This window comes from Salminus brasiliensis, chromosome 18 (genome assembly GCF_030463535.1).
Source record: "Salminus brasiliensis chromosome 18, fSalBra1.hap2, whole genome shotgun sequence".
In the NCBI taxonomy this organism is placed as follows: Eukaryota; Metazoa; Chordata; class Actinopteri; order Characiformes; family Bryconidae; genus Salminus; species Salminus brasiliensis.
This window is the reverse complement of record NC_132895.1, coordinates 2,802,105-2,819,422: the sequence shown is the minus strand read 5'-3', so window position 1 is coordinate 2,819,422 and position 17,318 is coordinate 2,802,105. Positions and strand designations below refer to the sequence as shown.

Below are 17,318 nucleotides of genomic sequence, written 5' to 3'. Positions count from 1 at the left end.
CTTTGCTGTTTATTCATGTTTCACACTGTTTAACACTTCAGATGATCACAAGTCTTCTGTTATTAAAATGAAAAACAAGGTTTTATTTTCTTGCTTTTTTTTAATATAATTATGAGAAGACAGTTTTGGACTAACTGTGGCTTCATCGACGAACACATCTGCAATAATAAGCCCTTTTAACCCTTAAATGATGTTTCTGATAACAAATAATAACAAATGAAAGCAACTGTCTGGTTCGTTCATTCGTTCATGCAGTCACTCATTAAGCACTAAATAAGTCAGATACCTTCCATACTGTGATCCAGTCATGTGGGGAAAAACAAATAAGGACAACATTAAAACCTTCATCTTTTTGATCTTATTTAAACATCTGGACGTTTGCTGGATCTTAATGTGAACAACCCTGAGAGATGGAGGTCATCTAACTAAACTCACACCTTAAAGAAACGTCTTTAATCATCATTAATAATGTAGATAAATTAATAATGTAAAAAAGATAGACCCAAATATTTATTACTGCTTTAAATGTGTAGAATTAGACTCAGAAGATCAGCTGCAGATGATCAGAACATGGTTGGAGAGGATGATTCTGGAGGAGTCTGGAGTCTTATTTAAACCTCAGACATTTAGTCTGGTCTGATCTTGATTGATGGTTGAAGTGAGGGGTGAAGAAGGTCACCATCATGACCAGATCCAGATCCAGAGAGCTCTCTGAGGCCTTCAGAAAGAAGGGTGGAGATGTAGAGGAGTCTGGGAAGGGGTTTAAGAAGATCTGTTAGAAATCAGACAATCCGCAAGTGGAGGACATTTGATACAGCTGTCCAACATGGCCAGTTCATGACATCCTAGAAACGTTACATATGCTGTGGGATGTTGTTAGCAATAAGGCCCCTTAAATATCTCAGAGCTGAAAGATTTCTGCATGGAGGAGTGGGAAATAACGTCTCCCAGTTGTAGGAAACTGTAGGAAACGCTGGGACTGAGGTTATTTCAGCCACATTTCAGTGAGACTTGTTTGCTTGTGATCTCTACAGTCCTGGGAAAAGGCCTTAATGTTGCTAAATCTGCCCAATTTGGTGGGGGAAAACTTCCTAATCTGGCAACACTGGTTGTGCAAACAATCTGAACATCAATGAAGCTGCATGTGAATCTTAAAACCAAACAACATAATGCATTGTGGGTATTCCATGTCCGTTTAGTGTACATTGTCTACACAGTCTCTATAGCAGTGCATTGTGGGATTTTTACAGAGCAGTGTGCACATCAACGTAGTGCACTATATAGTGAATAGGGGTCAGGGACCTACAGGTGAGGCTTTGCTGAGGCCGATACTTCCATAGCCCTGTTAAGCGGAACGTCCAGCCTCAGTATCAGCTGCAATCAACTACATGCAGAAGTGGGGCTTAGTTAAGAGTGGGAGGGGTAAGAAGCATCCAATCAGAGGCTTTTATTTGCTTTAGGTGTCTCCATGGCAACCAGTGGGAACTTCAGCATTCACCACCCACTGCTACACAATAGACGGAAAATCCTCACTATTTCATCCTCAATTGAGGTGGAGTTACAGACTAAATTTTTAACCACTAGGGGGCGCACTAGCCAGATTCGCATCAGCATCTCTTTAAAAATGAAGAGATGGGTAGATTTTACGGTTCTCTCTGGAATCATGTAGTAAATCCACACACTATTCCATCAGCTGTTAAACTACAGCATCTGCTGTGGTATCTGGCACCAAGACGTTAGCAGCAGATCCATTAAGTCCTGGTTGTGAGGTGGGACCTCCACGACCCTGTCCTTTTCACCGGTTGTCCTTTTTTTGGAGCACCTTTGGTAGGTACTGGCCAATGTAACCACTTAAGGTCCAATAAACCTGCCTGCAGTCGTCTAGCCATCACAGTTTCCCAGCCGTCATGCTCCTGTGAGGTCCACATGGGGGGAACGTGGGCTAGGTGAGTTCCAGGTTGGCTCCAGGTGGGCATAGACTCTGAATGTGTTTTTCTACATGCAATTTAACTGGGACCTAGTTGGGACGTCCCAAATGGGCCTCATCGTTACAGCCCACCTTAATCAAACATGGGTCCCATGTAGGCCCGGTATGTAGCGTACAACCCAGATGGGACCCATGCTTAACCCCTCCTGGTCCCATCACTGACCCTGGTGGGCATCCATATGTGGGGCCAACGTGAAACCCCAGTTGCGTCCCGTATTGAACCAATTTTTTCCCTTATTTCCATAAATGTCCAGTACAGGCGCGAGAGGGAGGAGGCACAGCCTCAGTGGAGATGATTCCAAGGCAAATGGTAAAATGGGTGAAGCTTATTTTAGTAGACTGTTGTGGTTTGAATGATTGTTTGGGATGTTGATTGATCATTTATTTAATATTCAGTAGTATTAGCTAATAAAAATATTATATATGACCATTAAAAGAACAAATCATACTAATGGAATAATAGTTAATATAGAAATAAATATGAATATATATATATATACACATTTCCTAGATTACAAATGTTGGTAGTAATGGCCCAGAGCAGCCGAGGTGAGCGTCCCTTATTTTACCACCCATACAGGCCCCACATGGACATGTTCACTCCATCACCTTCAAGAACTGCCTGTTCACTCGCTGCCTAACAGGACAGGAGCCACTGGAACCAGATCATCAGTGTTCTTCTGCACTTCACCTGGCAGTGGTTTTAATGTTGTGGCTGATCAAAGTATATGCAGTCATGGGTTCCTTCTACTGTAGTAGCTGTAGCTTCTGGTAGTTGTTCCTAATATTCACACAATTAGCATTAATTAATTACAGTTAAATTAATTGTATTTATATCAAGGCTACTTATATATATATATATATGGTATATATATATATATATATATATATATATATATTAAATATATAAATATATAAATATATAAATATATATTATATAAATATAAATATTAATGTTTTCAATGGTTTTTGCTCATGAATCAGCATTTAAACCGCAAACAGAGGGTTGGATAGTTTTGTAGCTGCAGCGCCATCTGCTGCTCAAAATGCATCGGTGCGACTTCCAGCTCCAGGAAGCTCAGCCCTTTAAATAAATACACTGTATATTGTTTAAATAGTTTTTTTCCACCTTGGACAAAGTCTATAACAACGACAGCTACAATAATAATAACAATAATAATATTACTACTACTAATAATAATACATTAAAAGTGCATATTTATATTTAATAAATAACAGATTGTCGGTACAGAATTTTTTTTCTCGACGAAACCAGTTCTTTTTAGAATACAATATAATTTTTCATACAATTTAAATAACATTATTACAATTAAACCATTTTAATTATTGTTTTTTATTCGATTTTTTATTTTAACTTTTTATTAGATTATTATTACATACTTTTTATACTGCAAATATTGTCGTGTGCACGTGATTCTTTTCTGACGCAATTTTTGTCTCTTGAAACTGCTTTTAGAGCCAAAAAAAAAAAACCCCAAATAAAAACAATCCTGGGTTGCAGTACCGCAGCTGGCCGCTAGACGCCAGTACGCTCCTGGTGCGTCCCCAGCGCTGCGTCGTGACGTCAGTGTGCGGCGCGGATCAGCTGACTGCAGTCTGAGGACGAATTCAGAGGAGAGCAGCGTTAAGCAGAGGCTCGGGTTCAGCTCTAATTTCCCCTCGAGCCGCTGGCAGGAGGGACATGCTGCTGTAGAGAAGCTCGCCGGTAAGATACCGCTCACCGCAGCGCTGTACATCCAAGCAGAAGGCCGGACTGGGTGGGTTAGGCGAGCCGGGGAGGTGCGACATTGCCGCGGTGATGGAGATGAAAACAGTGGAGTCAGTGACCGACTGACCCCTCACCTGCACCCACAACCGGCCGGCCTCTTTAAAAAGCCTTCAGTGAGCTGGGGAGGCAGTGGTGGAGCAGTGGTGGAGCACTGGTGGAGCACTGGTGGAGCACTGGTGGAGCAGTGGTGGAGCACTGCTTGGTGGAGCACTGGTGGAGCACTGGTGGAGCAGTGGTGGAGCACTGGTGGAGCAGTGGTGGAGCACTGCTTGGTAGAGCACTGGTGGAGCAGTGGTGGAGCAGTGGTGGAGCACTGCTTGGTGGAGCAGTGGTGGAGCTCTGGTAGAGCACTGGTAGAGCACTGGTGGAGCACTGGTGGAGCAGTGGTGGAGCACTGCTTGGTAGAGCACTGGTGGAGCAGTGGTGGAGCAGTGCTGGAGCACTGGTGGAGCACTGGTGGAGCAGTGGTGGAGCAGTGGTGGAGCACTGCTTGGTGGAGCAGTGGTGGAGCTCTGGTAGAGCACTGGTAGAGCACTGGTGGAGCACTGGTGGAGCAGTGGTGGAGCACTGCTTGGTAGAGCACTGGTGGAGCAGTGGTGGAGCAGTGCTGGAGCACTGGTGGAGCAGTGGTGGAGCACTGCTTGGTGGAGCAGTGGTGGAGCACTGGTGGAGCAGTGGTGGAGCACTGCTTGGTGGAGCACTGGTGGAGCACTGCTTGGTGGAGCAGTGGTGGAGCACTGCTTGGTGGAGCAGTGGTGGAGCACTGCTTGGTGGAGCAGTGGTAGAGCAGTGGTAGAGCAGTGGTGGAGCACTGGTGGAGCAGTGGTGGAGCAGTGGTGGAGCACTGCTTGGTGGAGCAGTGGTGGAGCAGTGGTGGAGCAGTGGTGGAGCACTGCTTGGTGGAGCAGTGGTGGAGCAGTGGTGGAGCACTGGTGGAGCAGTGGTGGAGCAGGTGCAGAGTGGGTCTAAACCTAGCTATAGCTAAATACTGGGCTGTATCAATCAAATATCCCCATGTTTATGATGGATATCTGACGATATTGTAGCTGCTACTAATCTACATAATATTTATCTCCTATTCTGAGCTTCTGCCAACCTGACTGATCTCGCTGTGCTTGTTTTCCTCTCCTAACAGGGCCATAGAGTACATTTCCTTAATTATTCACTGGATATTAATCAAAATATCATGAAATAAATCACAGCTTTATGATCTCTAATAATATTTAAGTTGATATTAATGAAGTTAATGAAAGTCTTCTCTCAGTCTGAGCTTTTGCCAACCTGACTGATCTCGCTGTGCTTGTTTTCCTCTCCTAACAGGACCATAGAGTACATTTCCTTGCTTATTGTTGTCTTCTGAGGTTTACTTTCCACATTTGCATAGTTTAATTTTCCAAATAGGACCATTAATAAATTAATTTTAATTTTATTCATTTTAAATTAGGTGTTTTTTTGGTGTTAATGGAGCTGTGTGTTCAGTGTCCTCTCAGGCCTCCTTCTGGCTGTAGGTGCATAGAGGATTCAAAGCTGAGGGCTGGGTGATATGAATCAAAATATCATGAAATTAATCACGATTTTGTGATATCTAATAATATTTTAGTTGATATTAATGAAGTTAATGAAAGTATTCTTACAGTCTGAGCTGTTACACACCTGACTGAGCTCGTTGTGCTTGTTTTCTTCTTCTAACAGGCCCATATCTTACAATTTCCTTATTTATTTTTCCATCTCTTATAATATTTATGCGATATGATCCAAAAATAGTAATTCATTCACTTTTTCTGAACCCTAATGCATTTTTAAATGAGCTGTTTTAGTGTTAGCGTAGCTGTGTGTTCAGTCTTCTCTCAGGCCTCCTTCTGGCTGTAGATGCAGAGTGGTTTTAAACCTGGTTCATCAAAATATCATGATATTCATCACAGTTTTACAATATCTGATCAGTTTAGTTGATATGAATCTAGTTAATGAAAGTATTCTCGCAGTCTGAGCGGTTTCAAACCTGACATGGTTTGTTTTGCTTGTTTTAACAGGCCCATATTTTACATTTGGTCAATGATTCAGTGCTCTGTGATATTCATAAATAAATCCATGATATTTATCATGACTTAATGATCTCTGATGATCTTTAAGGTGCTGTTAATGTAGTTAATGAACGTATTCTCTCACCTGACAGAGCTTGTTTTGCTTATTTACCTCTCCTTATAGGTCCATGTCTTACATTTTCCTTATTTATTTTCTCCATCTGAGTTCTTCCTCAAACCTAACGGGGGGCATTGGATGGCCCAAATGGGCAGAAAAAAAATCAGATAAAATAATAAAAAAAATAAATTACTCCACAATTTGTACATAGCTAGTAACCCAACCCACCTATAATACTCTTCCCCCATAATGTGAAATGCCCCTGATGCTGGGAGACATGCGCAACCACCCTCCACCTCTTTTCCAACTGCTGCTGATGCAACGTCGCCAACAGCCAGCGCACTGGGGCAAAGCACCGGGTACCCCGCTCTGATGCATCGGCTAGCAGTCGTCTGCACCGGCCAGCGTGAGCGTCTGCTAGGGGGAAAGGGAGGGAGAGCCATCTACCTACCCGTAGATGCCAGTTGTGCTCTCTCAGTTTCCGGCTTCTGATGTTTTTAACAAAACAGTTAGATTTCCTATTTGGACCAATCAGAACCGGCACTGTCGAATTCTCTCCTCCTCCTCATACCGAGTGTAGTGGTCATGGCTGGGTTCAGGAGAAGCTGGGCTGTGTGTAAATCACACCCCCCTACAAATCTTCTCGGCTTGGAAGAACCTCAATGTTTGATTTTCTAGAACTGTGATGCGTGTCTGCGTGGGTGATGCTGTGAATCGCAAAGCAATATTGATCAGTTATTGATCATTTATAGTAGGACTTAATTAAATGTACCCCCCCAAACACACACACACACACATACTGCCTGCCTGGTTGCTTACTAAGCGCCCCACCAGCCCCTGCTGTGCCATCACTGAAGTTTTTTGGTTTTTAGGAGTTGGATTGATGTAAAAGTCGCATGAAGTCCGATCTCGATGTTCCGACTGAGCCGCGTTGCTGTGTGTCTGATATGTATTTCACATATGAAAGTGGCTCAAATCGGAACAGATTCGGTGTGTTTTGCCATTCACACTTCCACAAAGATAGCACATCTGTGTGTCACATGACCAAATGGATCAGATTTGGGCCACTTTTACCTGCTGTGTGAACGTAGCTTTAGAGCCTGTAAAGAGCTGCAAAAAGGACATTCCCACCGTTCTCATTTCCATGACCATATCCATTATACCTGCTCAGTGTCCTTTATTATATTCTCTAATCCTGGATACTATGAATCTATTATGTCTATTATCTATTATAATCTATTATAATTTATAGTGATCTATTAATATCATGACATTTTAGAGCACTGATGTCTGGTGAAAACTCTTGTTTATTTTTAATATCAATCTTTTAATATATTTTTTAAATGTCTAATTCTAATCATTTTATATATATATATATATATATATATATATATATATATATATATATATATATATATGATAGTGTGTATGTATATGTGTGTATATATATATATATATATATATATATATATATATATATATATATATATATCATAAAAAAACATTGCAATGTCAGTTATTCCTCCAATATTGTGCAGCCCTACCTTGTATTAACCTGTGTTTGTGTTGATTGGATCAAGTTCAGATGCATTGTGATCAGATTACGATTGGATTACTCAAACCATGCTTGGAATAGGGCTGGACGATATGAGGAACATGTTAGATCATGATATTTAAAGACTGCCAGTGTGAACAGACCAGATCCGGCCTTATTTCCCCATGTGAATGGCGTATATTTGAAGGTGTAGAATAAAGGAAAAACGTTGTGGGAGGAAAAAAAGAGAGTAAAAACACCCTAAATATGTTAGAACTTCTGTTTTTTATTTTTTGTTTTTTTCTGGCCGTCACTTCACGAAATAACGTCATGACTTTAATGCTTCATCTAGACCCATATTACATAAACCATTTTTGCATAAATTACATAAATCAGTTTTCTCCTGTGTTGTTAAATGTTAGCATTTAAAATGTAATCAAAAGACTGTAATGTGGGGTGGAACCGGCAGACTGACCTCAAAAGAGAAACTTCTTTTATTTATTTATTTATTTATTTTTGTTTGTTAAGGCTCTGTAGACAGGGGGCGGGGTCAACATCGGCTTTGGGCATGCGCTGTATATTTGCAGTGTGGACGTGGGGCGGTGCGGGTCTTCATGGCAACCCCTGCTGCTGAGGACAGTAACTGAAGGACCTGTGTGTGTGTGTGTGTGTGTGTGTGTGTGTGTGTGTGTGTGTGTGTGTGTGTGTGTGTGTGTGTGTGTGTGTTGCCTCAGAGTCTCCAAAAGTCTTGAATAACACCAGAAAAAGGCGCTAGATTTTGTCGCTAGTTGCTTAAAAAAAAAAAAAAGTCACTAGAGGGGTCTGAAAAGTCGCCAAGTTGGCTTTTTTTTTCTGTATACGGCACCTAGAAGACACCAGAGGGCGCTCTGCTACAACAAAAGCAAGGACCGGAAATGGGTCGGAACCTTAAAAGTCTATACTTGATGTCTGGATCAGCCCCAATGTTGAGACACTGGATCAGACTGGGAATTAGTTCGTAGTACTGCACAGCACATGTTGGGGTCTGGACTATAATCATAGGGTTCAAAGGGCTCTCTAGAGAACCCTTTATTTATTTATTTGGTTCCGTTTAGCACCTTTTAGATCTCGGTTGGTGTGTAGATGAACACTTTGGTACTTCTGGAAGGTCACCGGAAAGTCAGCAGGAATTTCAGGGTGGGCTTTTCAGGGCCCGAACCCAATCACACTCTGTAAACGAAGCTAACCCACACGGTCTGACTCAATCATCAGCTCTGAACATCCTGTCCTCCACTGTGCTCCGTCCGATTCCTCATTGATCAGTTAGAAAGTGCATGCAGATAGGGCCCTGCTGCTACGCTGGAGTCCAGTAGCTCATCAGCTCTGAGCTGGTGAAGGACACTCGTCTGTTAGTGCGGGAGGGACTGAGGGTTTTCGCCGCTACGTCTTCTGGGATGGAAAGCTCTAAGGTCAGGAGGAGGCTGGCTCCTTTAGTGAGGATCAAGACCATGTTTCGGAGGTTTAGGTGTTCCATGAAGCGCCACAAGCTTGTGAGGTAAATTCAGTCTCTCTTTGGTGCGTCTGGATGAATATTGATCAGGATAATTGTTGCTTGTTTACATTAATAACAAGAGTTTTTATGTTTCCCGTGCATGACAAATGTTTGTGGACACCCCTTCTAGTGAGCGCATTCAGCCGCTTTAAGTTGTCTAGTCCCTGTAGAGAAGAAGTACTGCCAATAGAATAGGACCCTCTGGCACAGACCAAAGCCCCCCAGCATTGAGCTGTGGAGCAGTGGAAGAACTGTGTTCTCTGCAGTAATGGTGGTGGAGCTCCATCCAGTACTTTTGGGATGAGGTGGGGTGATCATCATCATCATCATCATCATCCAACATCTTGACATCACTAACGCTCTTGTCGTTGAATTCAATCAAATTCTAATATATAAATAGCAATGCTCCTCCAAAATCTAGTACGAAGCCTTCTTCCCTGGACTGTTGTAGGATAAGCACTTTTTTAATACCATTGATTTCAGAAGAAAGAACGAACGAGTAGGTGTCCCAATACTTTTGTCAATTTAGTGTGAACCTGCTATTTTAACACAGTACCTCTAAAATGGTAAAACTCAGACCGGTTAGTAGTTCGGTCCGGACAGTTTCTAGTTTCTGACCTCGCTCTCTAGGGCTGGGCGATATGCTAAAAATATTGTATCATGATATTTAAAGATTTTTGCGATGCACAATATTCATCGAAAAATGCCTCAGTAGTGATGGGTTCTTAAAAACTTAGTAAGTGATTCTTTTTAAATGTGCTGCACTTAACTATCCAGTTAAACCAGACTTATTACACTGTTTGAGTGTTATTTAAGCACTAACGATATCCTTGATATGCTTTAAAAAAAATAGTTTATAATAGAAAATATCGCCATATAAATAATATAAAATACCTCCATTAGGCTGATCACCAAAACAAAAAGTGACTCTAAATAAAAATGAAACTAAAACTAAGAAAAAAAGTGGAACTGCTCTGATGTAACATTGGAATTACGCTGATCGTCTGATTCCAGGATCACCTGACAAGAACCAACAACTGTGCTGGTCCAGACGGCTGGGTCACAACATCTCCAGATCATCAGGCAGGTCTTAGGTAGGGTGTTCCTGGTAGGCATTGGTGTGCACAAGTAGGTACTCCAAGGAAGGACAACCTTGGATCATGGGAGCCCAAGACTCATGGATGCTCATGGAGGTCAATGGAGAATCTTGTGGAGTCCATGCCTCCATATGTCAGAGCTGCTTGGCGCTACACTGTATTAGGCAGGTGGTGCTAATGTTATGGCAGACTGTGGTTTTAGGGAAGGGGGGTGTTGTGTAAGGTGTTTTTGGAACATTGCTGTTTGAATCCGGTTCAATAGCACGCAGCACCCACGCGCAGTATCCCTCTCCTGCTGTCCGTAGGTTACGTAACGCACTGGTGTTTTTAATGTGGCCGCGTTCAATGTGTCCGATCAGCTCTGTGATCGGAGCAGTTCACGTGCTGTAAAATGTGAATGCCCAGTGGCCTGTGTAAAGCCATTGATTAACCCATTGATTGCCTGCTGCAAATGAGAGTTTAGTCCTCCATCCAGATCTTTGCATAGGATTTTTAGATTGGACAAAAGTATTGGGACATCTGCTCATGCACTGTTTCTTCTGAAATCAAGGGGATTAAAAAGGTTGATCCTGCTTTTGTTAGAGTAACTGTCTCTACTGTCTCTACAGAGAAAAAGGCTTTTTATTAGATTTTGGAGGAATATTGCTGTGAGGATTTGATTGCACGCATTTTATGAGGTCCAGATGTCTTTATACCCCTCTACTAGCCCACGCCTGGCATTAGGCAGTACCTCCCTATAGGGACTAGACAAGCTGTGTGTGTGTATTTGCATGTCCATGACAACAGTGGGTGCTTACTTAACTTAAAGTAGCTGAATGCATTCATTAGCAGGGAGGGGTGTCCACAAATATTTGGACATGTACTACTACTACACTGAATAGTGAGCGAGTAAAGAGTGATGCTGGATTGTGGGCTTGTGTAGTGTGGTCCGGCAGTGCTGGGAGAATGGGCAGTCCATGTCTGGCTGTAGTCGCTCTGCTGATTCCTGAGTGTGTGGATCTATTCCGGCTAATGAAAATCGGTGGCTTTTAGCGAGAGTGGCTCAATGGATGTGTGGAGGGATGCCAATGGGAAAGGAATTGTTTTCACTCACTCTGGGAATGCTTTGCACTAGATTCTGGAACATTTGTTGTGAGGAGGATTTGATTGCACTCTGCCATGTAAACATCAGGGAGGTCTGGTTCTGATGTTTGATCTTCTCAAAAGTATTGGTTGGAGCTCCATCATTTTTGTGGACACCCTACTAATGCCTACTATGCATTCTGCTACTTTAAGTTAAATGCAGTAGTGTAGGACCCTCTGGAGCAGATAAACATGGGCTACGTGTGGGCTAGAGGGGTATAAAGCCCCCCAGCATTGAGGAGCTGTGGAGCAGTGGAAGAACTGTGTTCTCTGGCATGATGGATGGTGGAGCTCCATCCAGTACCTTTGGATGGGATTAGGTGGTGTGGTGATCATCGTCCAACATTCTGACCTCACTAACGCTCTTGTTGTTTAATGCAATCAAATCCTCACAGGATAAGCTCTCAACGAAACAATGAATTAAGAGATGTCCCAATACTTTTGTCCATATAGTATCTCTCTAGTTCATGCTTGGCATTGGGCGCAGTGACTTTAGGCGTCTTGTTCTATTGGTCAGTGCTTCTCTGTGGAGATTATAACGCTGTGTTTGGGCAACTGAACACCTGTGTCTGCAATAGACGGTGCTGACCGTGTGTCTGGATACTTTTGGACATGTAATTGTCTGTGTTTTACATATCATTCAGTTTGGTTTGGTAAAACCGAAGCCTGATGTTCTGAGATGTTCTCCATCAGACTTGAAGCCGTTTTCTCTCTCCATAATTAACATTGGCTCTCTATCAGATCTGCTGCACTCATTGCTGTTACCAGTGAATGGCTAGATGACCTCTCCTTCGTCATCAAGGCATTAGGCTCAAGCTTAAGGCTAGCTCACTTCTCCTTGGGTAACGTCTCCGAAATGTCCAGTCCTGTCTTTTTTTTTTTTTTAAAGCTGTTCTTACAGTTTTTCTTCCTCTCTCTCTTTTTCTCTCAGTCTGCAGGAAAACATGTCTGGAAACAGTCTGGTATTACCCATAGTGCTGTGGGGCCGCAATGCGCCCACTCACTGCATCTCCAGCCTTTTGGTGATGGACGACCTGGCCACCATCATCAGCGGCTGCCATGATGGTCAAATCTGCATCTGGGACATGACCCCTGATCTTGAGGTGATCTAGTTTATATCGGGGTGGTTTATTTATTTTTCTCTTCTCGTCTCATCTCGTCTCTTCTCTTGTAGATCTTTCTCTTCCTTATTCCTCTTCTCATCTCTTCTCATCTCTGTTCTACATCTAGTCTCTTCTTTTCGGGCCTCTTCTAGTTTTTTGTTTTTCTTTTTCTTTTTTCCCCCCAGTGTCGTCTTGTTTTTGTATCTTCTCATCTCGTCTCGTCTCGTCTTTTCTTCTCGCCTTCTCTTATTTTCTCTTCTCTTCTCTTCTCATCTAATCTATTTTTGCCTTGTTTAAACTCCTTTATGTTCTCTTTTCTTCTTGCCTCTTCTGCCCCCCAAGTTTCGTCTTATGTCTTCTAGTCTCATCTTGTCTCTTCTCATCTTGTCTCTTCTTGCCTTTTCTAGTCTTATCTCTTCTCGTCTCTTCCTCTAGTCTCTTCTTGTCTTGCAGCTTCTAGTTTTTTCTTTTTAAGTGTTGTCTTGTCTTCTTGTGTTGTCTTGTCTTCTTGTGTTGTCTTGTCAAGTCTCTTCTTTTCTCGCCTCTTCTAGTATCTAAGTCTTTTCTCTTATTGTCTCTTCTCTTCTCCTCTCTGTTCTAATCCCTTTGTGTTTTCTTTTTAACTAGTCTCTTATCTAGTCTCGTCTTGCCTATTTTTTTTCTAGTGTCGTCTCATGGTCTTCTTGTCTCTTCTAATGCCATCTCATCTCGTTTTTTCTCTTCTCTTCTTCTATCTTATCATCTTGTCTCTTTTCTCGTCTCTTCTCAACTGTTCTAGTCTTTTCTCTTGTTGTCTCGTCTCGTCTCTTCTCGTCTTGGTTCTAATTCCTTTTATGTTCTCTTCTTGCGTCTTCTATCCCCCCCCCCCCCCAAGTGTCATCTTGTGTCTTCTAGTTTCTTCTTGTGTCTTCTCATCTTGTCTCTTCTGGCCTTTTCTAGTCTTATCTCTTATCTTCTAGGTTTTTTTTTTCTTCTAGTGTCGTCTCGAGTCTTCTTGTATTGGCTCGTTTAGTCTCTTCTTTTCTTGCCTCTTCCAGTATCTTTTAGTCTTTTTTCTTATTGTCTCTTCTCGTCTCTTTTCCTCTCTAGTCAAAAAGAGAACACAAAGGGATTAGAACAGTCTCTTCTTGTCTTGCCTCTTCTGTTTTTTTTGTCGTCTCATTGTCGTCTTGTCTCTTCTAGTGCCATCTCATCTAGTTTTTTCTCTTCTCGTCTCTTCTCACCTGTTATTGTCTCGTCTCTTCTCATCTCGGTTCTAATCCCTTTTATGTTCTTTTATGTCCCCCCCCCCCCCCAAATGTCGTCTCATGTCTTCTAGTCTCTTCTTGTCTCTTCTCTCCTTTTCTAGTCTAATATCTTATCATGTTTTTTTTCTTCTTCTAGTCGTCTCGAGTCGTGTATTGTCTTGTTTAGTCTCTTCTTTTCTCGCCTCTTCTAGTATCTTTTCTCTTATTGTCTCTTCTCTTCTCGTCTCTTATCCTCTCTGTCTAATCCCTTTATGTTCTCTTTTTAATTAGTCTTAACTTCTCGTCTTGCCTCTTCTATTTTTTTTCTAGTGCCGTCTCATTGCCTTCTTGTCTCTTCAAGTGCCATCTCTTTTTTTTATTTTTCTCTTCTTGTACCTTCTCATCTTGTCTCATTTCTTCTCGTCTCTTCTCACCTGTTCTAGTCTTTTCTCTTGTTGTCTCGTCTCTTCTCGTCTCAGTTCTAATCCCTTTTAATTTCTCTTCTTGCCTCTTCTATTTTTTTTCTAGTGTCGTCTCGTTGTCTTCTTGTCTCTTCTAGTGCTCTCTTTTCTCATTTTGTCTCTTCTTGTCTCGCCTCTTACAGTCTCTTCTCCTTTTGTTTTTTCTTCATACCTTCTTCTAGTTTCTTTTTCTTTACTATTTCAGTCTTTCAGAATTTCTCATGTTCTCTTCTTTATTTCTCTTCTTGCTTTTGCCTCTAGTAGTCCTTTCTCTTCTCCTCATGTTCAGAGTTGATCTGTTCTGAATGTAGTATTTCAGTGTTCAGCTGATCCTTTTTGATCAACGTAGAAATCATAAAGGTGTCGGTGTGTTTGTGTTTGTGCAGATTAACCCACGGGCTCTGCTGTTTGGACACACTGCCTCTGTCACCTGTCTGTCCAAGGCCAGTGCCAGCGGTGATAAACAGTACATGGTCAGCGCCTCGGAGAGTGGGTGGGTACACACTGAGTGCACGGCTGTGAGGCTGTGGATATTTAAATGGCAAGATTCATATAATGATTTCCCAGAGTATGAGCTAGTGTGACACCAGTACACACACCAGTAAAGAGGTGTGTTTATGTTCTATGTCCTGCTTTAGTTCAAAATAATGAATTTTCTAATGACTGTGATGGTTTTCCCGGTAGGGAGATGTGTCTGTGGGATGTAAACGATGGCCGCTGTATCGAATTCACCAAGCTGGCCTGCGCCCACACAGGAATACAGGTAACACTACTACTACTACATTTATTCTTACGGTACTACACAGCTGCTTGGCTTAGTAGACCACTTTGATTGAATACATTTTATATAGTTATTGAGCTCACTGAGCTACAGCACAGCTGAATACACTGCGTCATCACTGATGGCTTTTGTTAAAAGCTGAGAAGCTGCATTTTGAACCAACTGAAGTCTTGCCAAAGCCCCTTGATTAAGACAAGTATATAAAGCATTGCAGTAGACTAGAACAGAATTAGTTCTGACCTGAAAAGACAACACCTGTCTGATCTTTACAGTGTTTCTTAGTTGGGGGAAAAATACGGCCTGATCAAGCTTCTTAATATGCAAATTCTAAAAAAAATTACCCACCCAGATTCAACCAAAATCCTTTATATCAAAAATAGCATCAATAAACAATGTCATTCGATTTAAAGGAGAGATACAACTGCCCATCATCCTTATGAAAATGTTAATATTAACACAACGTCTATTTAAACATCTAATTAAAACTCATGTAGAGTGAAATTAAATTAGGCCAAGAATAGAACCTTGAGGTACCCCACTTTTAAAATCGGCCACAGATAACATAACGTTTCCAGAAGACACTGAAAATTTGTTTTATTGGTAAGATTGGTAAGATAAAAGAATAATATAACTCATAATAATCTAAGCCTGTTGAGATATCATGGTCCACTGTATTGAAAGCAGTGATAAGTACTACCAAAAGAGAAGCCTCCCCTGAATTAGAGTGCATTAAAATATTTAAAACTGTCAGTAAAACTTGAAAAATCAGTGTTGATACGATATTACGATAATTTCTTAACTGTTGTTTTAACGATGTACGAGCAGACATTATCGAGTATGTCCCTCACTTAGCGGAAACCACTCAAACACACGCCTTAAGAGTTCTTAATTATGTAATAATTATGCGAGCAACAGCAACCGTGCAATTAGGACAGTGCGAAAAAAAAAAAAAAAAATACTAATATTAATAATACTATATATCTATATATATATATATAATAATACTACTAATATTTTATTATATATGAATATGAATATCGCACTCTACACTACTGAGAATGTTTAGGACACTATCATATAGTTACTGAACACCATATTACACCACACTGTACTACACTGCTGCTGAATACAGTGTACTACACCTTTACTGGGTTCACTGGGTTCTTCACCCTCTCAACAATCCCCCACCCCAAACATGGTCTACTCCTCTTCCTCTCTCTGCAGTTCTACCAGTTCACTATTGGTACACAGCGCGAGGGCCGTCTCCTTTGCAATGGCCATTATCCAGAAATCCTGGTGGTCGATGCTACCAGTCTGGAGGTTCTTTACTCACTGGTGTCCAAGATCTCTCCTGACTGGATCAGCTCCATGAGCATCATCCGCTCTCATCGCACCCAAGGTACCAGCCTTCAGCTGTATTACTTATTATTCATGTTTAAGGAGGCAGGAGTATATTAAAAGTTCATCTTTTTTTTTTTTATTGTGTGTGTGTTGCAGAGGACACAGTGGTGGCCGTGTCGGTTACTGGAATTCTGAAAGTGTGGATTATCACAGCAGAAGTGAGCAGAATGCAGGTACACACTGAACACAGCATAGCAGAACACAGCAGATTGCATCTCCATTCTCTTCATACACTAAATTATATAATACACAAAAGTATTGGGACGCCTGCTTATCCATGATTTCTTCTGAAATCAAGGGTATTAAAAGAGTTGATCCTGCTTTTGTCAGAGTAACTGTTTCTACTGTCCAGAGAAGAAGACGTTCTACTAGATTCTGGAGGAGGAGCATTGATGTGAGGAATTGATTGCATTCAGGAACATGAGTATTAGTGAGGTCAGGATGTTGGAGGATGATCACCACCCCACCTCATTATCCCCAACTCATCCTAAAAGTACTGGGTGGACACACAGTTTATTCAATGCTCCACAGCTCAATGCTGGGGGGGCGTTATACCCCTCTACTAGCCCACACCTGGCATTATTAGGTGGCATGGTGCCGATAGGCTCATCATATTTATCTGATGCAGGAAGTCCTATTCTATTGGCAGTACTTCTCTCTACAGGGACTAGACAAGGGGTGCAACTTAAAATAGCTGAATGCATTCATTAGAAGGGGTCTTTTTAAGCTCTGCTCAGATATTAAGTGTGTGTGTGTGTGTGTGTGTGTGTGTGTTTTGTCAGGATATGGACCCTGTGTTTGAGGAGGAGTCTAAGCCAATCTACTGTCAGGGCTGCCAGAGCATCTCCTTCTGCACCTTCACCCAGCTCTCCCTGCTTGTTGTGTGCTCCAAATACTGGAGGGTAAGAATGTGTGTATGTGTGTGAGAATGTAAATCTATTTTGGGGTATATTTATGAGTAGATTTGATATTAAAATGTGTGCATCTCTGTTTCAGGTGTTTGATGCAGGTGATTTCTCACTCCTGTGCTCCGTACCCAGTGAGAACGACCAGGCATGGACTGGAGGAGAGTTCATTGCTGCTGATAAAGTCATTATCTGGACAGAGGATGGTTGTAGCTACATCTATAAACTACCAGCCAGGTATC

At 41.8% G+C, this 17,318-nt stretch overlaps 1 protein-coding gene across 1 annotated transcript in view; it reads left to right on the top strand.

Moving 5' to 3' along the window:
- The first annotated feature begins 3,591 nt into the window (after positions 1-3,591).
- wdr7 (WD repeat domain 7) overlaps positions 3,592-17,318 on the top strand; it is a 71,867-nt gene continuing 58,140 nt past the window's right edge. Inside the window, exons 1-8 of the mRNA XM_072662476.1 lie at positions 3,592-3,713; positions 12,131-12,302; positions 14,376-14,482; positions 14,674-14,752; positions 15,995-16,169; positions 16,268-16,344; positions 16,954-17,073; positions 17,168-17,313. Coding sequence (XP_072518577.1) covers positions 12,144-12,302; positions 14,376-14,482; positions 14,674-14,752; positions 15,995-16,169; positions 16,268-16,344; positions 16,954-17,073; positions 17,168-17,313 — 863 coding nt within the window. The 5' untranslated portion in view covers positions 3,592-3,713; positions 12,131-12,143. The remainder of the gene's footprint in view (positions 3,714-12,130; positions 12,303-14,375; positions 14,483-14,673; positions 14,753-15,994; positions 16,170-16,267; positions 16,345-16,953; positions 17,074-17,167; positions 17,314-17,318) is intronic.